The sequence below is a fragment of the Schistocerca gregaria genome, chromosome X (assembly GCF_023897955.1).
Source record: "Schistocerca gregaria isolate iqSchGreg1 chromosome X, iqSchGreg1.2, whole genome shotgun sequence".
In the NCBI taxonomy this organism is placed as follows: domain Eukaryota; kingdom Metazoa; phylum Arthropoda; class Insecta; order Orthoptera; family Acrididae; genus Schistocerca; species Schistocerca gregaria.
The window spans coordinates 453,478,488-453,506,336 of NC_064931.1; the positions used below are offsets into that span (position 1 = coordinate 453,478,488).

Sequence of the window (27,849 nt, forward strand, 5' to 3'; positions counted from 1 at the left end):
TGATGTGTATAATTCCAGTATCGCTTTTATGAATGCCCTTGATAAAAAATTTCATAGACCAAATTTAGTAAGTACGGATGTTATAGAAATATTGTTAACCATAGTAAGTGGTCTGTGTAATATATCACATTTCTGTAGTGGAATCCGTGTTCTTCCTCCTGACGATTGGTTCTACAAGCAATACATGCCCTTCCTTTGCTACGATATTCATAAAGAAAGTACTAATATTCTGTGATTGTAAATAGGCGAGAGGTCAGTGCGTCTAACTTTAATGTGGAAGACCTGGTGTATCCTGGTACTGCCAGGGATGGTGGTAGGACTGTAACGGTGTGCACTCATGCTCGTGATGCCAGCTGAGAAGCTACATGACTAAGAAGTAGCTGCCTCAGGGTCTGAAATATCAACACGGGATGGGAGAGCGGTTTGCTGATACATTGCCTCTCCGCGCTAGGTCGGCATGACGCCACGTGGCAGAGAATCGCACGGCAGTCGCTTGAAATCGCGTCCTCATGGCCTGATCGTGGAGTTAAATTCCTTCCTGAGTTCTAAATAAAACATAAGTGTTGTGACTTTCAGGTCTTCGCGTTGGCTGGGGCAGAGACCTTCAATTACAACATAACACTACAGAAAATTTAGGCCGCATGTTGTTATGTACTCCGCTGAACGATGGATACTGAAGAGCTCCCCACATTAAAATAGTTTTTTCTGCTGTCTTCAGCAAATTGATGCATTTTTTCTTCATTCAAAAAAACTGCATGACGTTGAAAGCAAGTTCAATGAGATGTACTGCGAAATCAGTATAACAATTCCCACCCTATTCAACGGGGTATTACATGAGATTTATATTAATATCTCGATGACACGAATAGAACACTTTTGGCTTAAAAACATCCTTTTGGTGTGTGATGATTGTTCCAGCAATGTTACTCCATATCCCAACAACTCCCCCAGTGTATCACACGTCCCGAGGCGGATAAAATTATGAACGTAGTTGTAGCTGTGTTCTGCTTCCGCAGCAGATGATTGACATGGAAGATTATCACCAATCCTCAGTCACACAAGTCATACTGTAAGGAATTTGTGAGAAGATGGATATCCTGGGTTTTATTTCAGTTGAGAGAGATCCTATCAGTAATGAGCCATAGACTGATTCCCCCGATGCGTTATTTGTGTTGTTATACAATATTTTGCTTGAGTCTGTAACAACTGCGCTTATGACTTGGTAAATAAATGGTAAAAATTTAAGGAAGGAAAAGAAAGAAGGATACGCAGCAACGTCCCGTCGGCGGCTCGGTCAATAGGGGTGAAGCACAAGCTTGGATTGAGAAGGTTTAAGTGGGAAATCCTCTTTATCCTACACAAACGATCAATTCTGATATTAATAGTGCAATAAAACATGTGCAATATTGAATTGAGTCCAACGAACAAGTACGTTTAGAGAGCATCGCTAGCTGTGCCTATGTCCTCTCTTCAGAAGAAGCAGTGAAGTATTTCATCCTTACGAGTGACGAACACAGATAGATAGGAAATAACTGACGGATAAGATGTGAAGAAATCTGAATATCAAGACAGTTAATAGCAAAAGACAACCATGTGTCTCCTTTATTCATAAGTGCAAGTTTCCAACAAAGAACTGACTCGTAACATAGAAAGTTTAGTATTTCCAGAACAATGTGACTTGCCCTTTTGTTATTGTTATATCTGTACGCATAATCTAGTCCATACGTTTTCTACGGTCCGTTTTGTTGCCCTTCATGGCAAGCTGTCCTGGGCCTACAGTCCAGCAAGATAATCCCCACCTGCACACGGCAAGAGTTTCTACTGCTTGTCTTCGTGCTTGCCAAAGCCTACCTTGGCCAGCGAGGTCCCGGATCCGTCTCCATTTCGGAACTTCTGGAGAATTGTGGGCTGAGCCATCCAACAGTCTCGGGATTTTAAGGATCTAATACGCCAGTTGAACATAATTTGGCACTATATGCTTCAGGAGGACATCCAACACAGCTAAGAATCAGAGCCAAGCCGGGTAATTGCATGCTAAGGGCCACAGGTGGACCAACGTGTTATTCGCTTGCTTGATTTGTGAAGCTCTTTCTCCTGAATAAAACATCCATTTTTTCTAAATTGTAGCATTTGTTTTTCAGTTTATGTACATCACATTTACTGATCTCCATCCCATTCGGATAATTACTTCATGGTGTAACTTTTTTTTCTTAGAGTATATTATAAACTAGCAGTTGCCCATGGCTCTGCTCGTATATCAGTAGTTCTATTCTGATAAGTGATCATGAGTACATAAGCTGTTGTATGTACAAAAGTGTCAACTGCCCTCACGTGCCTACCTGTCCTAATTAGCATAGACGGTCAGTGATGTGCACCTCCCTTTTTCCACCCACCCAGGATCCCACTGCCCCAACGGATAACGTGGCATGCGCATTGTTGCTGCTTAGTAAGTTTTTATATAATTTATGTTCACTGATGTAAAAAAGTCATGTCCCATCCACTATTAAACAATCTTAGGTACCGTTTTTTAATCTTGTGTCCACTTTCTAAAGTATCCTATATTATTCCACAGGTCCTAGCTATCTCTATACGAGATATAATCGAAATCAATTCAGTAACTGAGTCGCTTTAACAATGTTAGTATGGATTTATCAACTAAGCAAATAAAGATTGCAGAAGCACTCTATGCAATACATTTATCTTATTATGTAGATAGTTTTCGAGTTATTCGAGAGAATCGAGTTTGAAGGTCACTTTCATACGTTTTACTTGGTTAATTCGAAAACTGCTGCCTATAGCGAATATGTGTCCCAGAACAAAATTTAACAACATTAAATTTCCTAAAAAAAACCCTTTTATTCCTTCTGTAGGTGTAACAGGTTGAAAACAGTCACTGAGAGAATATGAAAATCTCGCACCTTGTATTTGAAAACACTTCAGGTAGCTAAAACCCATAGGCATGGGCAGGTGAGTCATCCTGTGTAAAGTAGTGCATATCTGTGTGCATGTTAGGAATCTTCTGTCAAAGCTCTGGATCCATTTAAGCCGGATTTAGCACAGAAACAGCAGGTCTCATAAGTATCTGCAGTCGGAGCAGAGATTGGGCAAGAACATGCTTTTTTTCAGCCTCTGTTGTGTGGAAACTGTATCAGCCTGCCAAATCAATCTACTTTACAGGACAGCCTACATGTCATGGGCAAGAAACTGTTTTCCAGTCCCCCAACATATAGGCTGCCCTGCATGAAAGGCATGTTGTGATGGAGTAGTATTCGACTGCTGTAATTTAGGGACAAATAAATGATTATCAAGCCCCAGCTGTGTACCCTGCCGTGCATGACATTAATGGTGAGTATGACTCAGAACATGCTGGGATCGACAGAGGAGGGCATGGAAAGAGTGAGGGGAGAAGAAAATGGACAGACGTAAGGAAGGAGGGGGATATGTGTAAGGTAGGTCGAAGGTGTAGTGGGCAGGTGGAAAAGGAAGATGGGGAAGCGAAAATGGAAAGAGAGTGCGGCAGGAGGATATGGTCAGAAGGGGAGAGGGAACATTTGGTCAGAGAGAGGGGGTGGAGGAAGTGGAGTAAGAGGGGGAGGAGAAGATGGACAGTTAGAGAGAGTGGGGAGGGGGAGATGGAAAGGGAAAGATGGGAGGAGGATGAGGTCGAGAGACAAAGGGAGGAAGAGGTGGACACAGAGAAGGGGAGAAGGAGATATTTTCAGTATAAGTGTCGAATGTATACCATGCTGAAGTCACAGGCAAAACGCCAGTCAACCAATAAAAGCATTTTCACGAGTATGATACAGTTACAGCATCCAAGAATAAACACCTTTTTCAAAGAGTAAATATGTTTCCTTATGTCATCTTATATTACGAATCAGATTTTGATCAAATAAAGCCTGTATGTTCCCCCAAGCTATGCTTAAGTTACATGTGAAAACAGCATGAAAATTCATCTTGTATTATTTGGAGATTAGCGTATTGCAACGGACCAACAGACATGACGGTTTTACAGTTTTATTATTAGTATGTAACATAGAAGCGTATGTATGAATGTATCTTCCATATCTCCTCCTAAACCACTGAACCTATTTCAACCAAAGTTTGTACACATACCACTTACTGGCTTGAATGATAAACTATGAGTGTAAGAACCAGCAACCTCTCAGCGGGTTGTCGTGTGGCTGGAAAAGAAGCGTAGCTCGTGACACGCAAATAGCCAGACTATATTCATCGACTGTTTGAGAATAAGAGCACAATTAAGGAGATACGACTTCATAACTACTAAGATGCTTGAGAAACTGCCGCACCATGCATGACGTTTTAATTTATTACTGCTTTACTGGTAACTCTATCAGCAGCATATCTCCTAAACGGTATCCAGATATACCGCAGGGTGTACTTGCCAAATTATATCATCGTACGAGACAGTTCAGGAGATGTGACGTCATAAACACTGAACAGACTGAAAACGAAACTACACGGCGAAATTTACAAGAGATACTGGTGAAATGTGTGCACAAATAAGTGTGAAATTTGTTAATTTTGTGTGACATATGGGTATGCGGGCAAGGCGGTGCATTAAGAGCTTTTCCTGAACCGCTGGATTGATTACTGCCAAACTTGGCACACATGTTACTTCCTTTCTGCAAAGAAATATTGTAATGTAAGAACCAGCATCTTCCTTTGTGGTGTGGGCGGCCTTAACGTGTAGAGAGAAGGGGGAGGAGCAGATGGACAGACAGAGAGGGGGAAAGAAGAGACAGAGAGAAAGAAGAGGAGAGGGAAATGTACAGAGACACAGAGGAAGAGGAGATGGGGAATGAGTGTGGGGAGAGAGGAAATGGGCAGAAAAAGGACGTGGATAGAAAGAGGAGAGAGGACGAGACGGACAGAGAGAGTCCAGAGAAGCATGTGGACAAGGAGAGGGCATAGGGTATATGGACAGATACAGGGGGGATCAAGGGGGGGGGGCAGAAGATAGGCTATTAGAACTCCAATAAATACATATACGGGCAACACTGGGTACTCAGTTAGTTAACACATGCACTGATGAGCGAAAACACTTTGACCACTGCCCAACACAACACTGCATGCCGCTTGGAGGCTTTGCCGACACGTGACATGGTAACAAAAGTATGCAAGCGGAGCAGACACGGACAGCGGATCACCCTAGCAAAGATATGGACTGAAAATGGGGAAATTCATTGAGATAAGCGCCTCTGACAAATGGCAGGTCGTCATCACTCAGAGCTTGCGAACGATTACCTCGAAAACGGCGAAACCTGTCGAATGTTTACGTGCTACTGTCGTCATCATCTATGGAAGGGGGCAGAAGGACAGTGAAACTACCACTAGGCGCTGAATGATTGGCTGTCTACTACTCTTCGCAGAACGTGGGATTAGGAATCTTGTCTGCATCTGTAGGACAGATGGTGATCTGTGGCATCTCTGCCGAAAGAGATGCACGCACAAGTGTTTCGGAGCACACCGTTCATCGTATGTTGTTGAGCATGGAGCTCCATAGCAGACCACTCCCACGTGTTCACATGTTGATCCAACAACGTCCTCAGTTACTACGGCAGTAGGCAGCAGACCATCATGATTCGACCGTCGATCAGCGGAAATGTGTTGGCTCTTCGGGGGAATCATATTTTTGCTACACTAGGTTGATGGTCGTCTCTATAAACGCCGTCATTGAGGTGAACGACGGCTCGAAACAAGTAGCGCGCCACGGCCACAGGCTGGTGGGAGTAGTAGTACACTATGGTAGACATTCTCCTGCGCCTGTATGGGACCTGCGGTAGAAACCGAAGACATGCTGACAGCCTCGAACCATCAGCAGTGTAATTGTCCGTGTCTCGGAGCCAGAACTGTGCTACAGTCTTTTAAGGAGAAGCATTATAGTGAACTCATGCTGATGTCTCGGTGACCAAAGTCCTGATGTAAATCGTAAGGAACCCGTTTGGGTCGTTATCTGGTGCCATTATCGCTTACGCAAATCATCGGGTCCAGTGGGGGCCGAACCCGCACAATAACCCTAGAATCGGTGTAGGGCGGCGGTAGGGTGAGTGGACTGCTGTAGCCTGTTGTGGGGCTGTGAACCACTGAGGGCTACGGTGGGGACGAAGCCTCTCCATCGTTTCTGGGTCCCCAGTTCCCTACAATACAATTTGGCTTTGCCGTTGAGGAGGCTTCAATGTCACTGAATAATAAGCCATAAATTCCCTCTGTATTTACAAAGTCACCAGTGAAATAGCAGTGTTGCCGCCAGACTGCTCTAGCAGACTGCCTATAGTTGCATCAATAATATTCTTTATATTCACATATTCAGACAAGTAGTACTCATTGCTTCAAATCCAGGCAGCGAGTAATATAACATTACTTGTTTGAGGAAGGAGAGACACACAGCAATCAGACCCAACCCAGTCAGTTTTTATTACTCTTGCGTATCTAGATTTCGGTTATAAATAGCCATCTTCAGTTCATTTGATTTACAATCCAACCAACTCGTGGCAGTACATTTCACCATACGGTCTTACTGGAGTATAGGCAGAAGGAAACAACGTCTGCTAGGTGTGTGCCGCTCCTTCCTTAGAGTGTACGGTCGCTGTGTGCAAACAGTTCCTTATGGAGTTGGTTAACAACTTGTTTAGTTTATAGCTGCGTCTATAAGGCGTCTGGTAAGATAAAGAAACATGCAAAATACTGAGTGCACAGTCAGTGTCTACTGATGATTGGGAAATCGGTCTGATGGTCATCTCGTCATTTTTCATAAAACTGCTAGCGTTCTCATATAGCATTATTTTCGGGACCAATGCTAGTTTCCTTCCGGGGATGATTCAGTTGCAATGTTGTTTTCTTTAATCTCGTGTTTTCCGGTAATATTACTATTTATTCAACACTTGAGAGCTGCAACATTAAGCGAATGTGGATCACTACGTTATTGGCAGTTGAAAGCTACTCTGCTGGCTGAGGAGGACGGACGGACTTTGAATGATTGCATGACTTGATAACATTTCCTACGCCGCTCGAAGCTGATAATTTCCTGAAGGGTTTTATCTACTCCGCCTGTTAATTATAATCGTGGTCTTTTGCTTCTCATCTCGTGAACAGTTTCTCGCATGTTCTTCTGGAATATTCGTTCCTGCTGACTGAGGAGGCAAACGTTTCAAAAGTCTACTACCTGTTCACACTCATCGTAAGGTTCGGGTACAGCGAGGTTTGAGGGCCATGTTAAGTACCCGTTTCGCTCAAGTTCTTTTATGCGTTTTCGCTTAGCACATCCCGATCCATTTACCTACCCTTTCTGCAAGAAATATAGACAGCATCGACTCCAGCAGTCTCAAAGTCGTCCAAAGTCCCTTTTGTTCCAGATCATGAAGCTACCTAACCTTGTGGCAAAGTGAAGTCAAGATAAACAAGAGTACTGAAGCAGGTTATGAAACGAAAAATCAAAGTAAATATACCTCCCACCTCAGCAATTATACAAGATATCATCATCGATTCATTCGTGTGACGCTTCTCGCTGCGTGAACTTGACGAAACATAGACGTTCCTAACCATACATAGTGCTTCCGGACCTACGTTTAGTACAGCGTCGGAATCTAGCCTTTGGGAGAAGGTCACACAATAAACTTTCACACCGTAAGAAAACTTGTACTGTGTTTTATATATTTATATTTATAACAAAATATTAAAATGTTATTTAACAGATAATGTTACAAAGATCTTGTCGGCAGTTATCTTGAACCTAGGTTACAGCAAATCTGTTTGAAGCCAAAGACTTACCATTCGTAAGTGGAAACGTTAACCTCTAATAGAAACAAAAGGCACCTATTATTCTTGGCAGTCCCTGTTCATCACAGAGGTCGCAGCGATATGGCAGCACTGTCCAGGTGGTATGGAGGTTTCTTATTATAAGTGAAACTCTCCGTCTCCAATATAGGCTGCCTCTTGACTTATTACAGAAGCGATATTAACGCGAAGCTCAGTCTGGTGGCTATTCCCTAAAGTACAATACGCTTAAAAAGTTTTTGAGTCGATCAATGAGACTAAGGAGATTTTGACGTACCATTTCATGAAACAACAGAAAGAAAACACTATCAGCTATGTAGAAGTAAAAGTAATTTGTAGACTAAATAAATTAATCTGACATAAAAGGAAGAAACTTCGTTGCAGTATAAAATTTCTATTTAAATATGTAAGTAACATATAGTTTTAAGACATATCTATTTTGTGTGTTGCAAACGTTGTTCTACGATGCTGCTTAATAATTAATTATCGGTTAGTTTAAGGAGGAAATGTGGTTTTGATTCTACTGAGTGTCCCTCCTAAGAGTCGTCAGGTGCATTTCCTCAAAGTTTCGGTAATATATATATTTTCAGTCTCATTTTTGCAATGTGTAGCTGGAGTAAGCCCATACAGTACTGCTAATCATGCCTTTCATGCAACGCACAGTGTCGACGGAATGCGTTAATGTGCTACCCGTTATGAACAAAATATTAAATAGGAATTTTCCGTGACCATTCGATGCAGTGGTTCCAAATTAGTATAGTGAGATATACGTTTTAGCGATATGTATTAGTAGTGACAGCAAAACACGCAAAGTAACGAGTATTCCAGCAGCGACTGAGCAGCACTCCTGCCTGGAAGTAGCAGTCGCCGTGGGTGAGGACGGTGCCATCGCTACTGGCGTACCGGCTACTCTTCGTGTTTTACTGTCACTGTTAATACATATCGATAAAACGAATATCGCACAAGGCTATTGTGGTAACCTTCTATCGTATATGCACGTGAGCTTCCGCTTTAAGTGTCATTTTGTTTATAACGGGAAACAACCCAACGCTTTCGGTCGACACTGGACGTAGCATGAAAGACCCGATGAGTAGTATTTGTTTGGCCTGACTCCAGCTACACACTGCTAAAACGTAATTGCAAATATCTGTCAATACTTCAGAGAAAATGTGCATGGTGACTCTTACGAGGGACGACCTGTATATCATGTCGTTCGTGACGCATGTACTGCAATGATAAACATCCCATGTTGCAGGTTAATACTGACAAATGTGTGGAATCATCCGAGGAAGAAAAAGGTGACGAAACAGGAGAGGAAAAGGAGGTGATAAAGGTGCGCACCACATGGCATTTAATTGCATTGTAACGCTTTTTATGTTATTCAACACACACTAAATAAATCGTTTCTCTAGTTTTAAAAATGCCAGGAAGATCAGATAACAATGATTATGGTTCACATAGGTAAATGAATATCCATAATTAACATGCTAATTACTTGAGCTTCTCATTTAGTCTACACTGAGTCTCATTTTTTTTAAATATGTTTCAATTTAGTACCCATTGACTGTAACTAATTACTTTCGCTTCGAAACAGGAATGGTAACAAGCGACTTTGTGAAATATACACAGTGGGGCAAATAAAAGCGACCTGGAGAACAGAGTTCCACGGTACAAAGATACAAAGCAGGGGAAAGTAAATACGGTACTAACCTGACTATAGCTGATGTTGAAAGTGACCTCCATTCATATCTTGGCACGTTTGGTCCGTGTCAGCAAGTTGCTGAAGACGGATCGAAGCTGGACTGCTGGAATTGCTGCAGTCTCATCCCAAATGTTCTGCTGCAGTTCTTAAACACTACGAGGGTTGTTGCGACACGCCTTAGAGCTGAGGACTCCCCACACATTGTAATCGCACACTGACAGATCAGGTGACCTGGGTGGCCAGCTAGGGCCACGACAAGACTGACCTCTGCTACGAACTCTGTCAGGCGTGAAGATTGTGCAAACGTGCTCCAACGTTCGGCAGGCTGTTTAGGTAGTTGCTCCTTTCATTCGGAAGTAACGGGATTGTGGTTATAGGCATACATTTACGTCCAATGGTATCCACTTGTCCGGACCACTTTTATTTGCCCCACCCTGTACACTGCAATTACATCTGTAATAGAGATAATTTTTTAATCCCAAAATTTTTTGCAGAGTTCTAATTTACTTGCAGCGCAAAATGCACAGACAAGTATGTTCTTTTTCCCAACAAATATGTCTTACATTTAAATAAAAATAATACTAAATATTTACATTAATTATTAATAATTTTTTGTTTAAAAAGTAGTGATTTATCTAGGTAAAACATGCAACTACTCACTTTTCTTGAATTTTCATACGATATTTTCAGTACCATCAACTGATTTTCAAGTCTCATAGGCTTATCATCAGATGGAAGCGTTGCAGGAACATTAACAGTACCATGAGCAGCTAGACTCTATGGTCGTTGTGCTGGCGGAAATAACAGAAATATAGTTTTCACGACAGACGCCATGTTAGTAGACGACAACTATCAACAAGTTTACAATAGTCTGGAAGTTACCAGAAACACGTCTAGTTCCCAAAAATCACAGCCTAGTTAAAGAAGATACCGATCATACTTAATATACTTAACAAGAATGCAGTGACGTAAGGAATCAAAACAAAAAAACACACCATAGCTTTCTAAATTAGATTGTCTTTCTCACACATTGTAACGTACAGAAACTGTTGCTTGGCATGAGCGTGAGAAAATACACAAGAGAATCGGAGGGAAATGAGCGCTAATAGAAAAGTGGCTCTGAGCACTATGAGACTTAACATCTGAGGTCATCAGTCCCCTAGAACTTAGAACTAGTTAAACCTAACTAATCTAAGGACATCACACACATCCATACCCGAGGCAGGATTCAAAACCTGCCACCGTAGCGCTCACGCGGTTCCTGACTGAAGTGCCTAGAACCGCTCAACTACATCGTCCGGCTAAGCGATAAGAGTTTCGAATTTCATTGACGTCGCAGGAAGACAACTGTAAGTTATTTCATAGCCTTCGATTCACGACAATGACAGAAATTTTGTGGCGTATTCATGGAGCCATATTTATGAAGCAAGATGAGTAAAACGAGGATTTAGGTTTTCAGTGAATTTCGTAAATCGTTCACGCGAAATTCGTTTCCCATCTGTGTTCAGTATGAACTTACGCTGCATCTCTGGTAACCTCGTGCTCTAAGGGATTTTAAAAGCAAATCATTGTTTTTTTCCTTCAAAATATTCTACTCCTTATTTCTTGAGTAAAGAAAGTAGCAAGCTATAAATGATGCACTAATAAAACGCGCCAGACCAAAAGTCCTTTCAGGTATCTAATCTTTAGTTCATTTATCTGCAATGTGTTATAAACCAAAATAGCTATTCACTAAGAACATTCCGATATTTCAGCACCTATTATTCTCAGTTTATTCTTATTTTTAGCACATGATTAAATAATTGTTTAAGATACCTAATCCTTTAGTGACACATATTTATTTGTTTTCTTTTTATGCATAGCCGCAGTACAGAAAGATCTGGGAACTAAGAGCAACGCTGGAAGAGGACGAGGAGCTTGAACATCTCGTCTCTCCGCTGCCTAAACCACTCAATTTGTATAACCCTTCACCTGTTCAGTCCCCAGGTAAGAGAAATATACGTGTTTTGTTAAATGTGTAGTCCCAATATTCTAAAACACACTCAGTTAGTCTGCTTCTTTTGCGCTACTGACCAACACTTGAATATGTTATGAGACATTTTGTGCTGCGTGTTACATGCAATTCTACAAGCACCAGCTGCCTCTCAGCATCTCTCAGAATACACTAACGTACGTACAGATTGAAAGATACAAAGTAAATGCTACGAATGAATTTAACCTCAAACGACGTGTAAAGCAGTATAGCAGCTATGTGACCGGAAAGTTCTGTTGTATGCAAAGCACTATCACTTAATAGCTTCCAAACGAAGTGGTTCAGAATCGTGAACGAGAGTTGCAGGTTACCCCGTCAGCAACGAGATGTGCAATATATGAGTGACAATGAGTTCAAACGGGACAGTGACAGAGCGCTGAAAAAAGGATTCGTCATACCGCCGAATCTCTGCTTTAAGGGTTCACCTATAAACCTCTTGGAGAAGGTTCCCCACTATATACAGGACTTCATTTATTCCATGCCAAAACGTTCGGACGCTCTGACTGCAACTTTGTGGTTGAACGCCATAAATCATATATAACGTATAGTTCTTTACTCCTTTTCATTGGCGTAACATCATGTACCTAATCTGTCATACACGGTCCATTTCAACCAAATATATATTACTTGCTGTTACAATTTCCATGAACATTTGTGTAGTGGCAAGCAAACAGATCGAAGTTGCAGCCTACGGTAACAGTTTAATCTACGAAACAGGTGTAGCCACTATTGTTGCCCAATCTCTCAAATGCACAGCGAGGTCCTCATACGACAATCCTCACGGCAGTACATCAAATGTGCCTTACAGGACCGAGCTCAACCGACGTCGGTAATTAACCATGTACTTCTATATCCGTGTTTTTGGAACAATTTATTCGTAGTTCATTTTAAAACAATGCCTGATAGCTGGTTTCTTTTTTATTCAAGAGTTATGATATAGTACACACTCAGCGTTTCAAATTCCTATTACAGGCAGCCAGGGTCAGGAGAGGGAACGTAGTTGATAGTCTTGGCCAGAGACCCATGTCCAAAATTGCATTTTGTTGATATAAAATAATTGTGAAAATCGTATCACGTTTAGAACTCCCGTTTCACCAAATGCATATAAAGTGATAAGTGGGCATCGTCGTCAGTCACTGTTATAAGTATGACATCACATACAATTTTCGACGGATTACAAGAACAGCTGCATGAAAGTGGTATGTTCGCAACTGAGATGCTTGACTATGAGTCTCCACAGTCACTCTGTAGTCTTGATTTGGAAGAGGACGTCATTCGTCATGTAGAAGAGAACCTGCTAACGAGGACCCGAAACAGTGACCATGTCATGGCCTCCTATAGAACACACAGGTCAGAGCTCCTTGTGTCCGCTGTATGTGTAGTGTGAAGCGAGTGATTTAAAAATGGTACTTTCACGAACATGGGTTCCTTACTAAAACTTTATTTACCAAGCACTCTCCGCAACCCGTAAACACATGAAATGGGAATTTTGATATGAGCAGCAAGCACCCTCTCTTATTGGCGACTTCTTCACTCATACACCGAAAAGGCAGAGCATTATGTCCACTGCCCACCGCGGTGTGGGATGCCGCCTGGTGGCGTTGCAGGCACTTGACACGGTAACAAAAATATGTAAGCGGAGCAGACACGGACGGTGTATCACCCTACCGAAGGTATGGGCCGCAAATGGGAAATCTAGTGAGATAAGCTTCTATGGAAGACGGCAGTTTACTATTACGCAGAGCTTTTGAACGAGTATCTTGATAATGGCGCGGCTATTGGAATATTTACGGGCTTCTGTCCTGATCATCTACGGGAAGAGGTAGAACGACACTTAAACTACCACTAGACACTAAATGGTTGGACGTCCACAACTCTTCACAGAACGCGGGTTACGGAGGCTTGTCTGCTCTGTAAAGGAGGATAAATGGTGATATGTGGCATCTCTGCCGAAAATCACAGACCTGGGGTACGCACAAATGCTTCGGAGCACACCGTTCATCGTACATTGTTCAGCATGGAGCTCCACAGCAGACCACTCCTACGTGTTCATATGTTGACCCAACGACGTCGCCGTTACTATGACAGTGGACACGGGACCATCATGATTCGACCGTCGATCAGTGGAAATGTGTTGGCTCTTCGGGTGAAGCACATTTTGGCTACACTAGATCTATGGTCGTCTCCATAAACGCCGTCATCGAGGTGAAAGCCTGCTCGAAACATGTAGCGCACCACGGAGAGATGCTGATGGGAGCAATCGAAGACACGCTGACAGCTGCGAAACCCCTGCATCCTTTCTTGCTTGATATCTTACCCGACTGCAGTGTCATCTTTCAGCAGTATAATTGTCCTTGTCTCGGATCCAGAACCATGTTATAGTGGTTTAAGGAGCATTATAGTGACCTCACGTTGAACTCTCGGTGGCCAAATTCATCTGATGTAAATCCTGTGGAACCCATCTGGGTCGCTATAAGGCACCACCATCGATTACGCAAATCATCGGCCAGTTATTTACGCGAATTACATGACCTGTGCGTGGAAGTCTAATGCCACATTCCTCCACAAACGTAGCAACGAACTGTAGGATCCCTGATGCGCAAAATCTGTAATGTATTTCGTTCGAAAGGTGGACAAACACATTATTAAGCAGGTAGTACTAATATTTAGGCTCATCAGCATATGTACTCCGCCAGCCACTGGGTGAAGGCGAAATTAGTCAGGCACTGAAATCATATTCGAGTGGACGGTCAACCTGTTCCTTGATAGGACTTGAATACCTAATCTGACATTGTGTGATGGAATAGATATTGTTTACAACCTTTCTGATCGCACATCCTTGCATATTATGAAAAACTCAATAGCCACGGACTTGCAATTCCTTAAGGGATAATGTGGCCGAGAAAGTAATTTTAAAGGTGTTTACTGCAGTGCGCCAAAAATTGTATTTATTTTTCACGCTTTCAGAAATAAAGGGGGTCTATGAATTAGGAAACTGTAGGTCATACGTCTTAAAAGTTCCATGGAAAGTCGCTACTCTAAGGAGATAAATGATACTTCATATCTGTTTGAAATACAAGTATTTTCAGCGTGGAAACTGGCAGCTGTTACTTAAAACTAAGACCTACACAAAAACTCTATCAGGATCAGGAATTTTCCTGCCTTGTCTACCAATGCCTTTGTTTCGATTTTCTTTGGATGACGTTTTGCACAAGGAGCGTAATTGTAATTTAGAGCTACTCGTGGAAAACGATGTTTAATGAACACTGTAATCTGCAAGATATTTTTTAAATACAGATACCAATTTAGCTGTATTACGTGTGCATTTTTAAACGTTAGTTTACAAATACTTGTTGCTAGGAGGAATGTAACATTATACGGACGTTTTATCTTATCTTTTTAAACATTGATCTAAGTTAGATTATATTCTGTATTTAGATAACTGAAATTTAATTTTTTACCTAATTTAATGAATAATTTCGTACTTTCCTGATGTTTAACATCGAAGATTAACGTGCAACTAGAGAACAAAAGCTTTATATGAAGTTGACCTATGAGAAATATTTTCAGGTACTTTTTCAACGCCAGAAGAAATATTTTAACTATTTTCTAATCATTCACCGTTTTATTGTGTTTATTTTGTCAAGTACCTCGTTTTCATTCTTTTGCTTAAATTATCAGTATCAGTGAACATATTTTTTTTTCAGAAACTGAGACTGCGTATGAACATGACGACACTTTGCCAAGATGTAGGTCTTCTTTCAGCTGCTGGCCATCCCGTGCATCAGTACCACCTCTGAGATTAGCTCGTAGGTATCTCTTCTAGACCGTTCTTTATAGTTGACTTTAATGTTTGAAGTATCTTAAAACATAAATTTTAATTTCCAGGACTACCACAACACAGGGGTAATCAGGCCAGCCCTACTGAACCCGACAGTGAGGTTCAAGGAGCACTAGAACTGCAGGTTAGTACTATTCCATAAGATGTCGGAGAATATCTGTTTTACTGATTCATCACATGAGATGAACACTAAGGCAAGGTTAAAATCTCCCAATGTGGTAAGAGAGTACTGTGTTTCAGGGATGATAATGTACTTACTTTTCGAGGTAGCACTCGCTCGGTTAATGCATTTCATCGGAGTTTGAGCTCTGACGTACAGTTCTGGATGGTTTGCAAAATACCTGACTACCGAGCTCCTCCACTGAACTCAAAACATTTACCCACCAACCATTTCTTCAGATATGGGTTTAGGTGGAATTCGGGTCATACGGCATCTACTGAGTAAGGCGAATAACATAACAACTGACACCTCGAATACTTGTATTTTTCCACTGCTAAATCACGTGTAACAGTATCGTTGCAAGTAAAGTTTCTTTTCCTGCCCAGTCCCCTTCTTATATGTTATTTTAAATACTGTTTGTAAACAATATTTGCATAGTGGGCCTATTCGTTTTACCCTTTGCAAGGTAGTCAATTAGAAGACTGCCTAGTATTTGGGAAATCAATGGCAGATGAAGTCAACTTCTTCTTTTCTAGTACAGGGACATCGACTTCCACCCATTGCTTTGATTAGTTGTTTGTTCCTGGCATGAAATTGATCGTAGTAAAAAACGCGAGTACAAAACAGCTTTTTTCTAAGCAAGTAACACAAATTAAAATTGGTTAAGAGTTGCTGATAAATCAAGTTTTTCATTTGCCTTTAACAAATGCGACACCCACCTTGTGCAAAAATATTACCCATATTAGGCATCTTCTCAATGTTTGGTGTATGTTTACAGTTGTGCCACGTCCTTCATGCGAATCATCTTCTAGAAAAGCACTTCTATGCTGAATTCAGATTCGTAAATCTTTTCCATTGAAAATTACGGAGAAGACTGCTTGCACGCCTACACCAGCTTTTTAAGTATGTTCATTGTCGGCACACTGTCGCAAATAAACTTTTATAACTGTATGGCTTTGAAATTCTCGGTTCCCACAAAGTTCACAGAACAAGTGTACGTACAAACGCGATAGAAACAAAACGCTTCGCTCTCAGTTTATATTATTTTGCAGTATGTATCGATGCAACACAAACCAAATCTAATTTATAGTACCTACTAATGCGTCTGACCAAGAAACATTCACCTTGTTCAGGTTACACTCATATCTTTCATTTCGTTGTCACACACTGTTATTTTTTTCGTATATTTTCAGGCTTCGGGGAATATAGAAAAGGAACTACCAGCCACAGCTACTATCGAAGAAAGTCAAGCATCTGCACTACATCAGCTACGTGCTGAGAGTGCCTGCCGTAGTATGGACTACTCTCCAGTGTCTAATTTCTCATTAAGCTATTTCCATACCGAGGGTAATCATGGCGCCGATGAATCCTCATCACAAGCTGGTCAAGGACTTCCTCTCGTGGGGGATGATGATAAGGAGAAGCAGTTTGTTAGTTCCGATACTTACGAAGATACCGTTGTACCAATAACGAGTGAATGCGGAGCCATGGCTTCACGTCGAGGACCTGACAACGACGGAAGTAAATCGGCCCCATCTCCTAGTGAGGTAAGAGATCAGCAGCCAACCACTTCAGGCGCTAATGCAGGGGACCGCGGTGCCGCTACCACTCGCTGCAAGCATTTGGACATTGAAAGCAGTGATGATGAGGCCGAAGGTGCAGCCGCACTGCGACGCCCAGAAGGTGAAGCGGGTCCCGCGTGGGACAGCAGGTTCAGATGCAGCCCATCTTCGGGTAGGCATAGGGCACTCGGATTGTACCGTGTTATGGCTGCAATAGCCAATCTAGAAGATGACGACCACCAGCTGCTTTCTAGCCAGTGTTCGCCAGGAAGAAGTTTCCGACGGGACTACAGTGTAGATCGGAAGTCGGATGCCCTCTTTCGCGAGTTCAGTCAGTACGAAAAGGGCAAAGGTGAAATTTTTCCGCGGAGACGCAGAACTGGTATTCGTCGACACACTACTCGAAACCGAAATGTAGCTCCTAACCAGTCTCCCTCTCTCCCTCCAAGAATATCTCCAAGGAAGTTTACAAAGAATGACGGTAATTTGACGGATGTACCACCACTAGGAACAAAATTATTGATTCCCTTTCCCAACGAAGAAAATGTCTCAGAGTGTTCTTCAGCACTTGCAGGAGAAGACAATTCGTCCGAATGAGCTCTACCAAAGACTTCACGGAACAGTTTGTGTAACGACAACCAGTGAAAGTCAGCTTCCTGTTAAGGAATTTTTTTTAAGGAAAGTCTGATTAAGTAGTCTACAAAATATTAAAGGAAAAAAAAATGCTGTTCATGTTTCTCAAGTTGCTGCAAACTGCACAAGGGCTGTGATTGTGATTACCAAATTTAAGTAATCAGCACAAATATGATGTAAAAATTCTAGACTAAATGAACCTACCAACATTTAGTAAATAAGTCAAAATATTGACCATTTATATTGAACAGTCATGCTACAATATCTTAAATTTCCCTTCAATGAGTATGTTCTTAACAGATCATGCAAGTCGTGTCTCTGGTAAACCTTCACTCCATACCCTCCAACTTTTCCACCGTATTTGCTGCTCTCGTATAAAAAGGGAAAGTTTTTGGTATTTTTGAAGTTTATAGATTCCTCACTATCACTGCAAGATGGTCATATTTTGACAAAGCTAAAAAGTTGAAATTTGAAATGCTCTTGAGGATTAGTCTTAATTTTTTCATCAAAACATGATAAAACAACACAGTTGAATGATATAGTTGTTTAAGATCAGTCGAGTGCTATTATATTAATATTTAAGACATTGCATGATAAGTTAACATTCATGTAATGCATGTAACAAATATTTTGGTGTTTGTGAATCACATTGTTATCCATGAAAGCTAAGAAGTATTTTGACGAAAACTCTGCAGTAATCTATATACAAATCGCAACTTTCAAACGAGAAAAAAAGCTATCATTGCAGGAGTAATTGTTGCTCACAAATCCTATCACGAAAAACACAAACCAAACTGAACTGATATTACATCAGATACAAATAATGGCAGAAGTTGTCTTAAGTATTGAGCTATAATACATGTTATACTATAATTGACAGACGTATTTGATAGTTAGGAGTGAAGTTATTTTTAAACAAAGATCGGAAAACTAAAAAGTAAAAAAAGGATCGCTGTCGTAATCAGTTGTACGTATTTGATGTTCACTCTGGGAAAAACTGTGTTGTACTCTGTCTACGCACTCGGCAGCATAACGTCATTTTCTGAAAATAAAATCTTGTTTATCATATCTCCCTCAATATCATGAGAATAGCTAGTTATATTTATGAATAATTAGGGTTTATTCCTTTGATATTACGTATTTTTTACTGTGAATACTTTGCGAGACTGAATTATTGCTGAAAACAGTGCTGTTTCCAGTAGAAGAAAGTAGTAGACCTTCAACAGTTTTTCTATTTTCTTATATCACGTTAAGTACTTTTTGTGCAGCTATTGAATGATTTAGGTACAGGACATGATCTGTTTATGTCAATTGTGAACGTTTATAGGCTTTTCAACTGCCAAATAGCTTCTTAGTGCATCTCAGAAATATTTGTGGACCAATTAGCTATTACAAGTATAGATTTTCAGTATAAGCTGAGACGTGGAAGGTAGCTTCATTATAGAGGGTTAGCAAAAGCTGCTACTTAGTTATGGAAGTTTTCTGTTTCTGTAAATGAGAGTGTCTGGGATGTGATCTCTTAAATTCGTGTGACGAAATTATGTAAATGAGTGACGTTGTACAGCTTATACTATAAAAATTTATGATTAAATACTCTGTCCCATTTGTAAGGCACTATCCGAAAAATATAATTTTTATAAATGGGGAGTGTTTAATAAATATATTGAAATATGTGAGAAATATCACTGTAAAGTATTCGATACTCCAAGATATAATTCTAAGAGTAATATAGTAGAGATAATGCAATAGCAATGTGGGTGTTGCTCTGGAACCCAGCTGTTTTGTTGGTTATGAATTTTCATGTCCCAGCAAGACTGCATTGTAATGACTGCAGAATAATTATCAAATCTCTGGAAAACAGTCTATTATTCCTGACACCAGGTGAACTGGTAGTGCACAAGTTTCTCAGACCTTTGCTCACAAAATTAAACATCATCTAGATGTATGAATTTTTTGATATCTGTCAGCCACAGCATAGATTTCTGTATTGGGATATGGGAATGCATTGGAATCTTGGAGCATAGTTCCAGAGAAACAACGTTTTGATTTTCAGTGACTGATATTTTGATACATTTTCGTATAGTAATACAACATAAATCTAGAATTACTCTGCAACTTTTAGATCTCACATTAGATTGTGAAAGAAGCTTGCATCTTTGCAAAATATTGCTTTTGCTTCTGTAGACATTTTTGGGATCAAATTTGAATCATTTCAGCCACACATTCTCTTCCCTACAGGGAAACTTAGGGCTGTGTTCAAAGCTTATTTTATTCAGACTAGATCTGACTGTATATTATTTTAATTGCAACGTGACTAACAGATGATTGAGTGAAGGTGTATTTTCATAATTGTTGTTGATGTGAGTGTTACTTTTCAACTATTTGAAATTCCTGGACAAAACTGTCTGACTTGCAAATACTTCTAATGACGGTTTATATTTTCCAATGCTACATGCTCCTCTCCCATCAACTATGCATGCTGATGTTGCTGCAGATACTGAAACTCAACAGTTCAGAGTTTCTATACAGTCTTATGAAACAAACTTTCATACTGGAGAATTTGTTTATATTTTGACACATATGGTCCAGCCTCTTCAGACTGTCCTGCTTCCATCTGTCTTCTACATTTGTTATTAACTTTTCCATTTAGTGCAACCGTTTCGACGCCAATTGCGTTCATATAAACTTCTGTAAGACCTGCAATTGCGTCAGAAATGTTTTAAGATAGATACTGTGCATAAATTGCAGATTTAACCAATAAACCTATCTACAGTACTTTGTTAGCACTTCTCTGTCACATTAATGTCACTCACTTTGCATATTCAAGCGATAGCAGAGTAAGACTTCTAAAAACGCTCTGTTGTGAGTTCTCTTCTCTTCCAAATTTTCTATTTTAGGAAGGAAAGATTCGTTTCCTGTTCTTGAATTCTAAGTGATTACATTATTGGTACGGTTAGACAAATACATTAATGGAGGACGATAATCAAATTTTTATGTTTGAATAGATGATGTTTAGCAAACAACTATAAATTTCTTAAGGAACTTTAGGAGCTACTGTTACTCATTCTGCTTTGCACCATTCCAAAGCTTTATTTCAAAAGCTTTCTTTCTACTGGCAAAGTGGAGTGTAATTCTTAGATCCAAGAAATTTGTTTAAATCTGAGTTAAGTTTTACGAAATTTTGCCATCTGCGGCTAACAATGAACTGTATAAATCTACTACTAGTAATGTGCACTAAAGAGTATTTGGTTTTTATCACTCATTGTTTTATAAAGCATCACATCCTAAGTTTTATGATAATATCTTAGTTAAGGATCAATAATAGACGTCATTCAGAGATATGATGACCATTTGGCAGTGGTAACTGACTTCCACAATTCTGTTTATGATAACAGTGTACAGTTAAAACTACATCTATGAGTAAAATGGCTTTAATGTTGTAAGCTAGGGAGAACATAAAATAAAATATATGATACAATTATTGTATGAAGCTCAACAAACAGAGCTCCTTTTCCAGTATTATATTTTTGATGTGCTTTCAATTGTAGATACTCATACATTTTAGTATTTGTAAATATAATAGTGTTTCCATACAATGAAAGATCAAAGAATATTGAAAGAGCAGAAACATCATACATTCCTCATCAGAAGGGCAGTTAATCATCAGTATTTATTGAGTTTCCATGCTCTCAATGCACAATTTATAAATCGTTAGTTACCTGGAGTCACTCCATTGAAATTAGAACTCAGAAGTTAACCTAAATTTAAACATATTCCAATGACAATACTTCTCTTTGTTTGTCTTATTGACTGGTGTATGTTTGTGGGAATGAGTGTTTAGTGAGGAGTGTTGAGTGAAAGAGCGTGTGAAAAAGATTTTAGTACCTCTTTGTGAACCATTTTAAGGTGCCATACTTAGTTCTCAATCCATAAGTCATTGTTAACTCCAAGGAAAGACTTTCAGTATATGCACTCACAAGAGGAAAATAGCATAACGTGCTTGTATCTAATTTTTGGGGTGATGTTACTTAGCTAAAGGCATATTTGAGATCATTGAAGATATATGAAATATTCAAATAAATTGGATTGACAAGATGTGGTGTAATGGAATAAGAGTGAGTAGCTTTGATTAGTAAAATGTAGTTCTTCCTTTCTGAGATGTTTGTCTAATAATTAATTCAGTATGTAAATATACCATAAATTAATGAATGTAAGTAAAAATCGTTGTATATGTGATATTAGTGGTGACTGTCAATAATATCTGTAAATATGTTCACCATGTAGACCTTTTAGTTAAGTAATATCTACTCAGAAACCAGTATCATATGTTGTAACCTGGAGATAAAAGGGGGCTGTTCTCCATCATTTTCAACTAAAATAAAATTGTTTTCTAGAAGTGTACTTTTCAAACCTTTCCAAAATCAGTTTCATACCTAAATTTCAGCAGTTAGATGTCAATGTAGTAGCAGTAATGGAAAAAATGTGAATGAGCTTAAAGTGTCCATACACACACACACACACACACATATATATACACATGGAGAGAGAGAGAGATATACAATTAAAATCGCTTATCTATACAGTCGTTGATTAACTTTGTCATTATAGTTGCATTGATAAATTGTTTAAGAAATTCTAATAAAAATTATTATATTTTCCTCTAAAGAACGTGTGACTGCCACCTTTCCTTACCTCAGTCCATAGCCTGCACTTCATAGACTGCACTGTCCAATGCACTGCATGAGTATACAGAGCAATGATACATTCTCAACACTACTACAGGTACATGAAAAATTCCGAGTATCACAGTTATCACACATGAGCTGCATATCAACAGTGAGGAGGTAATATGAAAGAATGAGATACGTTATGAAAATAGAAATATTGATAATTGTAGAAATGAATAATACAGTGCGATAAGAAAAGTATCACACATGAAAACAAATGCGTCTCTAAATAATCATTGCATTGCTTTCATTTGATCAGCAATAAAAGGTAGATAGCACCACATGTATTACCAACTAAAGACAAAGACTCAATTTCAGTGGTCACAGGTCAAATAACGTCTGTAGTATTGCACGGTTTATTCCTTCCTAATTATTTTGCCTTCCCAACAGCAAGAGGTATTGATCCCTCGAAAGTATTTTGCAGGTCGTTTGTGTGGACGTATTGGCGGCTTGTTTCGTGAGAAATATCTAGGAGTCACTGTACAAAACAATTTGACAATTGTGAGATAAAACGGCCGTTTCCAGGAATGCAGATCATTAGCAGACAAAAAGAAAATCAGGAGTCAGGATGCTAAACTGGCTGAGATGAAGGATGTGGTGTAGAGTTCACCTTCCAAAAATTTGACAAGACTACCGATCCAATTTCAGATTTCGTATATTAGTACTTATAAAGTGATGCATATCATGCTAATAGTGTTCAGGAACTGATAGCGCCAGGGAAATAAATCTGGCTAGTGTACAGTTAATACCTTCGTACATTAACTAACTCTTCCTCACTGATGAGACGTGGTTTCACCTTAGTGGAGAAGTGAATCGACAAAACACAGGAATCTGGTCAGCAAAAGTCCACATGTATTTCAAGAAAACTGTCAGAAAATTGATAGTGGACACTGCTTTTTTTAAATTACAGTGAACAGCGTTGTTTACCAAGTCATTATTAGACAGCCTATTTCTCTTCTTGGGCCAGATGATTGCAAATATCAGTTAAAATCGAAATAGATAATTTCTTAAGTGAACTGGTTTGTGACCCAATCACGTGTAAAGGAGTATGGCTCTCACGTTCTTCCCATTTAATGCCTCCAGACTCCTTCCTGTGGGACATCTCAAAGGTAGGGCAAACGAAGCAGGCTATACACAAAACGGTACTAAAAACATCTCTATCAAAATACGACGCACAGTGACCTAAAACATGGTAAAACAAGTTTGAAATTACTGAACAGAGCAACCATTTTGAGCATATATTCCAAGCGATGTGTATGATGTTAACAAAATTTTATAATGTTGTTTACACTGTAGTTTAAATTCTACATAATTTGGACAGTATTAAGTATTAATCAAATCTGGGTATAACTTGATACTGTGAGTCCTTGAAATTTTACACATGAATGTATGTTCAATATCAAATTATTTGATTTATTGGTTTGTCTTTCTGTTGTTCTTGTATACCAGAAATATCTAGAAAATCATTACATTCAGCAAATAAATTATACTTAAATATTTCTCCAACTCGTGATATAATGGAGTGGCACCTAATGTGGTGAAGTTCCAGATTCGATATCCTACATTAAGATTTTGTTTGATATTAACGTCATAACGTAGTTTCTTGTTTGATAAAGTCTTCTTAGAAGTGCATATGTCAAGAGTACATTTATCATATATTATGTAACAGAAAGTCGCACTTTGGAAGAGGAAATTAAAATAAATATTATGTTTTATAACTGCTTCAACCAGGACATTGCTAAACAATGAAACCAGTTAAGTTTCTTTAGAGAACTCAACCAGGACATTGCTAAACAATGAAACCAGTTAAGTTTCTTTAGAGAACTCAGCCCATATATGGATTAAGGTTTTTCTTGTCATGCCCTTTTTGAGTAACTGAAGTGCATTCTTTCAAGGTTTTCCATATTCCCTTTTCTGTTAAAATAGATTTTTTTTTCTGTGGAATCACTGTGAACTGTTAGTAATGTATACAAATGAAATATTTAACTGACTGCCCAAAATCAAGGATAATAAAAACTATAACAGCGACCATCTCACTATACTCACTTGACTCAGAAAACAGATATTATAAAACTGCACAATTTGATGATACATGTTTCATATGACTTTTATTTTTATATAACTTCGACATACTGAACGGAATACAGACATTAAAACAAAGAAAAATTGCAACATCACATAGCTGAAATGTTGCATAGTAAAGGGTAGGCACATCAAATCACTGCTGACCTCTCAAATTCTGTGTTTTTCTTCACAATACACTTGTACTCAACCCCCTTCTCTCCCTCCCTCTCTCTCTCTCTCTCTCTCTCTCTCTCTCTCTCTCTCTCTCTCTCTCTCTCTGCTTTTCCCATTCCCCATCCACAGTGTGTGTGATTGCATGTATGTGTCTGTGCTCATGTTTGATACAATATTATCTTCTCTCAACGGGAACATCAAAAAATTTCGTAATGTTTTCATTTATTGGATGTCCTATTAAATGTCGTGTAGCACCAGATTGATCGCAACACATCAAAAATAAGGAAGATAGAAGTAATGTGAATGTACAATGGGTCTTGATACAACAGCACAAGCATGAAAAATTTAGCATTTTCACTTATCCTGTTTAATGACAAATTTATAATCAGTAACATTATTAAACTGTGTGCTAATTCTGTATATGATTTGTATGACAGATGTAGCATTGCTCAGAACAAGCAATGTTTACACAATGTACTAAAGTATTCTACATATCTGTATCTACTTACTGATATGATATCTCCATGTTTGCTTAGAAATGTTGTTAAAATAGCTATGCAGTCATAATTTGCATATGAGTATGTATTGAACAGTACCTGGCACACAGATTTTCCAGAGTCATCTCATATTCCCTCAGTCCATAAACTGGATACAAAATTTGGAAGAAATGATGTGTAGGTAAAATATCTTACTTTTGAGAAATGATGTTTTTAATATAACATTAATGTTTAAATGTACATGTACATGCATGACTATTATATTGATATACTTATTGTTGTGTGACGAATTTGCTGTGTCTAAGTGTATGTTTAAATTGGTGGACAAAATAAACTCCATAACAGTGAAATTCATGAAGTATTTTTAGATTTAAGATGAATGGATTCTTTCAGCCTAATTGATATCATACTTATATCTGGAATATATTATTATTTTTTTCTGAAATTTCAGTGATAAACAGCCATCTTTTCCATTATTGTGCATCTTGTATGGATCCTGATACATGCATTGTATTTCCAAAGAGAAAACATCATTTTCTTTTAGTTTTCTCCCTACTTGATTACAAATAACAGTCCTTCAGATCCAAAGCCACAGTTCGGTATATGTGCTCTGTCATTTTGTGGTAAACTACATTTGATATTTTCATGATTATTGAATATACCACTGCTGTATTTATTTACACATGCTTTGGAACAATTATATAGAAATTTTATGAGCAATATCTTTATTTCTCTCCTGTGAACTTAATTTAATTATCAGCAGATATATATTGAAGAATGTCTTCCAAAAAAAAATTATTTTTTTTTTTGAGGAGGAAGGAGTTATATCACTAAAATTACATTATTTTAAGCTATGTAACAGATTGATTAATCTCACTAATTTGTGTGGCAGTCAGTGAAAGCCATTTCTCTACACATACTACATGTCCATATTTCATACATTAAATATCTACAATAGCACATTAAGAATAAATGATAAAAATGGAAATATTTTAAAGTTACAGTTCATAATTCAAACAATCACACAAATACACATATGCTCGTGCCACAGCATTGGAACATACCACGGCAGGACGTAGGTTCCTACATGTGTAATTCACCTATTTTACAGAAGAATTCAAAAATAGCTTCGATGTTTTCGATATTATTTATGAAAAAGTATCACAGAAAATCGCTAAATTCGTTTGGTAAATAATGTTATCCCTCACAGAAAATCATTTAGTTAATCTATTCCTGTATGGCATCTGTGTTGAAAGTACTGTATGTCTGTTCGCATTGAAGTACATCATCTCACTTCTACCATAAAACAGAGCAGTATTTTCTATAATTCTGAAAGTCTAACTGTAAAGTAATTCATGTGTCACTGATAATTCAGTTTCTGCTTCTATAAATGAGATTAATTACCTGGTCACTATATTAACAAATACAAAACTTCATCCTTTTGCTCACCAGAAACTCGTTAAAAAAATTTCTTCTTCTTGTAAAACAGTACCATTCACAGAAATAACCAATTTTATCACCCTGATGTACATTTTTCAATTACTGTTTCTTAAAGTGATTCTAGCAAAGTATTATGCTAATTCTTCCAAAATCATTTATGTACCCTAGCAATGTAGAAACTGAATGAATTAACAGTATCAATATGAACTGGGATAGGATGCTACTGCCACACATAGGCGTTACTGAGCAGCTGACAGGCGCACTGAAAGGAAAACTGTTAGATATTTCAGTTGATGAAGAAATATACGGATATATGCACACAGACACTGTTGTTGCACATATTCAGTCTATCTATAAAAATGTATTAGGCTCATAAGACTAGCAATTAAAATTAAATAAAGAAATAAATAACCTTTACATCTCTTAGGGGTTTGGGTCTGGGCATGGAATTCACAGAATATGCAAGAAATAGTTGCTGTTAACTGAACACAGAAATCACTGTAAGAATGCAAGTACTATGGGTAGTAACTGCCCACAGAGAGCCTAAAGCATGTTAAAGTTGTCGGAATTGGTAGCATTACTAAGGTGCAAACTGCTCAATTATGGCTCAAATAGAACTTCATTGTTAGTATTATATATTGTTACCATAAATAAAATTTGTAGATTCTACGAAATTATCTTAAAAACCCTTTAAAATTATTTTTAAAGTGGATCGAAATTCTTCATGCCTTTATTAGCTACACACAGGTTCCTTTATCAAGCAACCATGACCAGTTTCACCCTATTATAGGTGCACCTTCAGGTGAAAATAACTTTTCACTCCATAAGACTAGCAGGAATGTATGATGTCCCAATTTGGAAGATGTAAGCCTATTAATAGCATAAATCATAGAACGTTTATCACCAATATGCAAAATTTGGAATTCAGACTCTGTAATGTGAATGTGAAACATCAGAACTCATGTTCCCATGAAACACCAAAGCTATTTGGCAACAAACTCAGTGCCTAAAACATTGACTCGTTATTAAATGTAAACCTTAAATGCAGTTGCATCAAAAGAGGAATGCAGATAGCACATGAATACCTCTGCCAAGTGGATAAAACCATAGTTCAAGTCGATCACCAATAAAACTGACCTAAGACAACTGTGGAGGAGCTACAAAAGTTTAAAGTGATCATCTGTTGATATATTTCACCACCAGGCTATTCATAGTCCATC

At 38.7% G+C, this 27,849-nt stretch overlaps 1 protein-coding gene across 1 annotated transcript in view; it reads left to right on the forward strand.

The window, feature by feature from the left end:
• The window catches only part of LOC126299213 (uncharacterized), a 99,562-nt gene extending 76,022 nt beyond the window's left edge, over window positions 1-23,540 (forward strand). The window contains exons 5-9 of the mRNA XM_049990996.1: window positions 9,053-9,130; window positions 11,362-11,485; window positions 15,239-15,340; window positions 15,420-15,496; window positions 16,726-23,540. Coding sequence (XP_049846953.1) covers window positions 9,053-9,130; window positions 11,362-11,485; window positions 15,239-15,340; window positions 15,420-15,496; window positions 16,726-17,691 — 1,347 coding nt within the window. The 3' untranslated portion in view covers window positions 17,692-23,540. The remainder of the gene's footprint in view (window positions 1-9,052; window positions 9,131-11,361; window positions 11,486-15,238; window positions 15,341-15,419; window positions 15,497-16,725) is intronic.
• The last annotated feature ends 4,309 nt before the right edge of the window (window positions 23,541-27,849 follow it).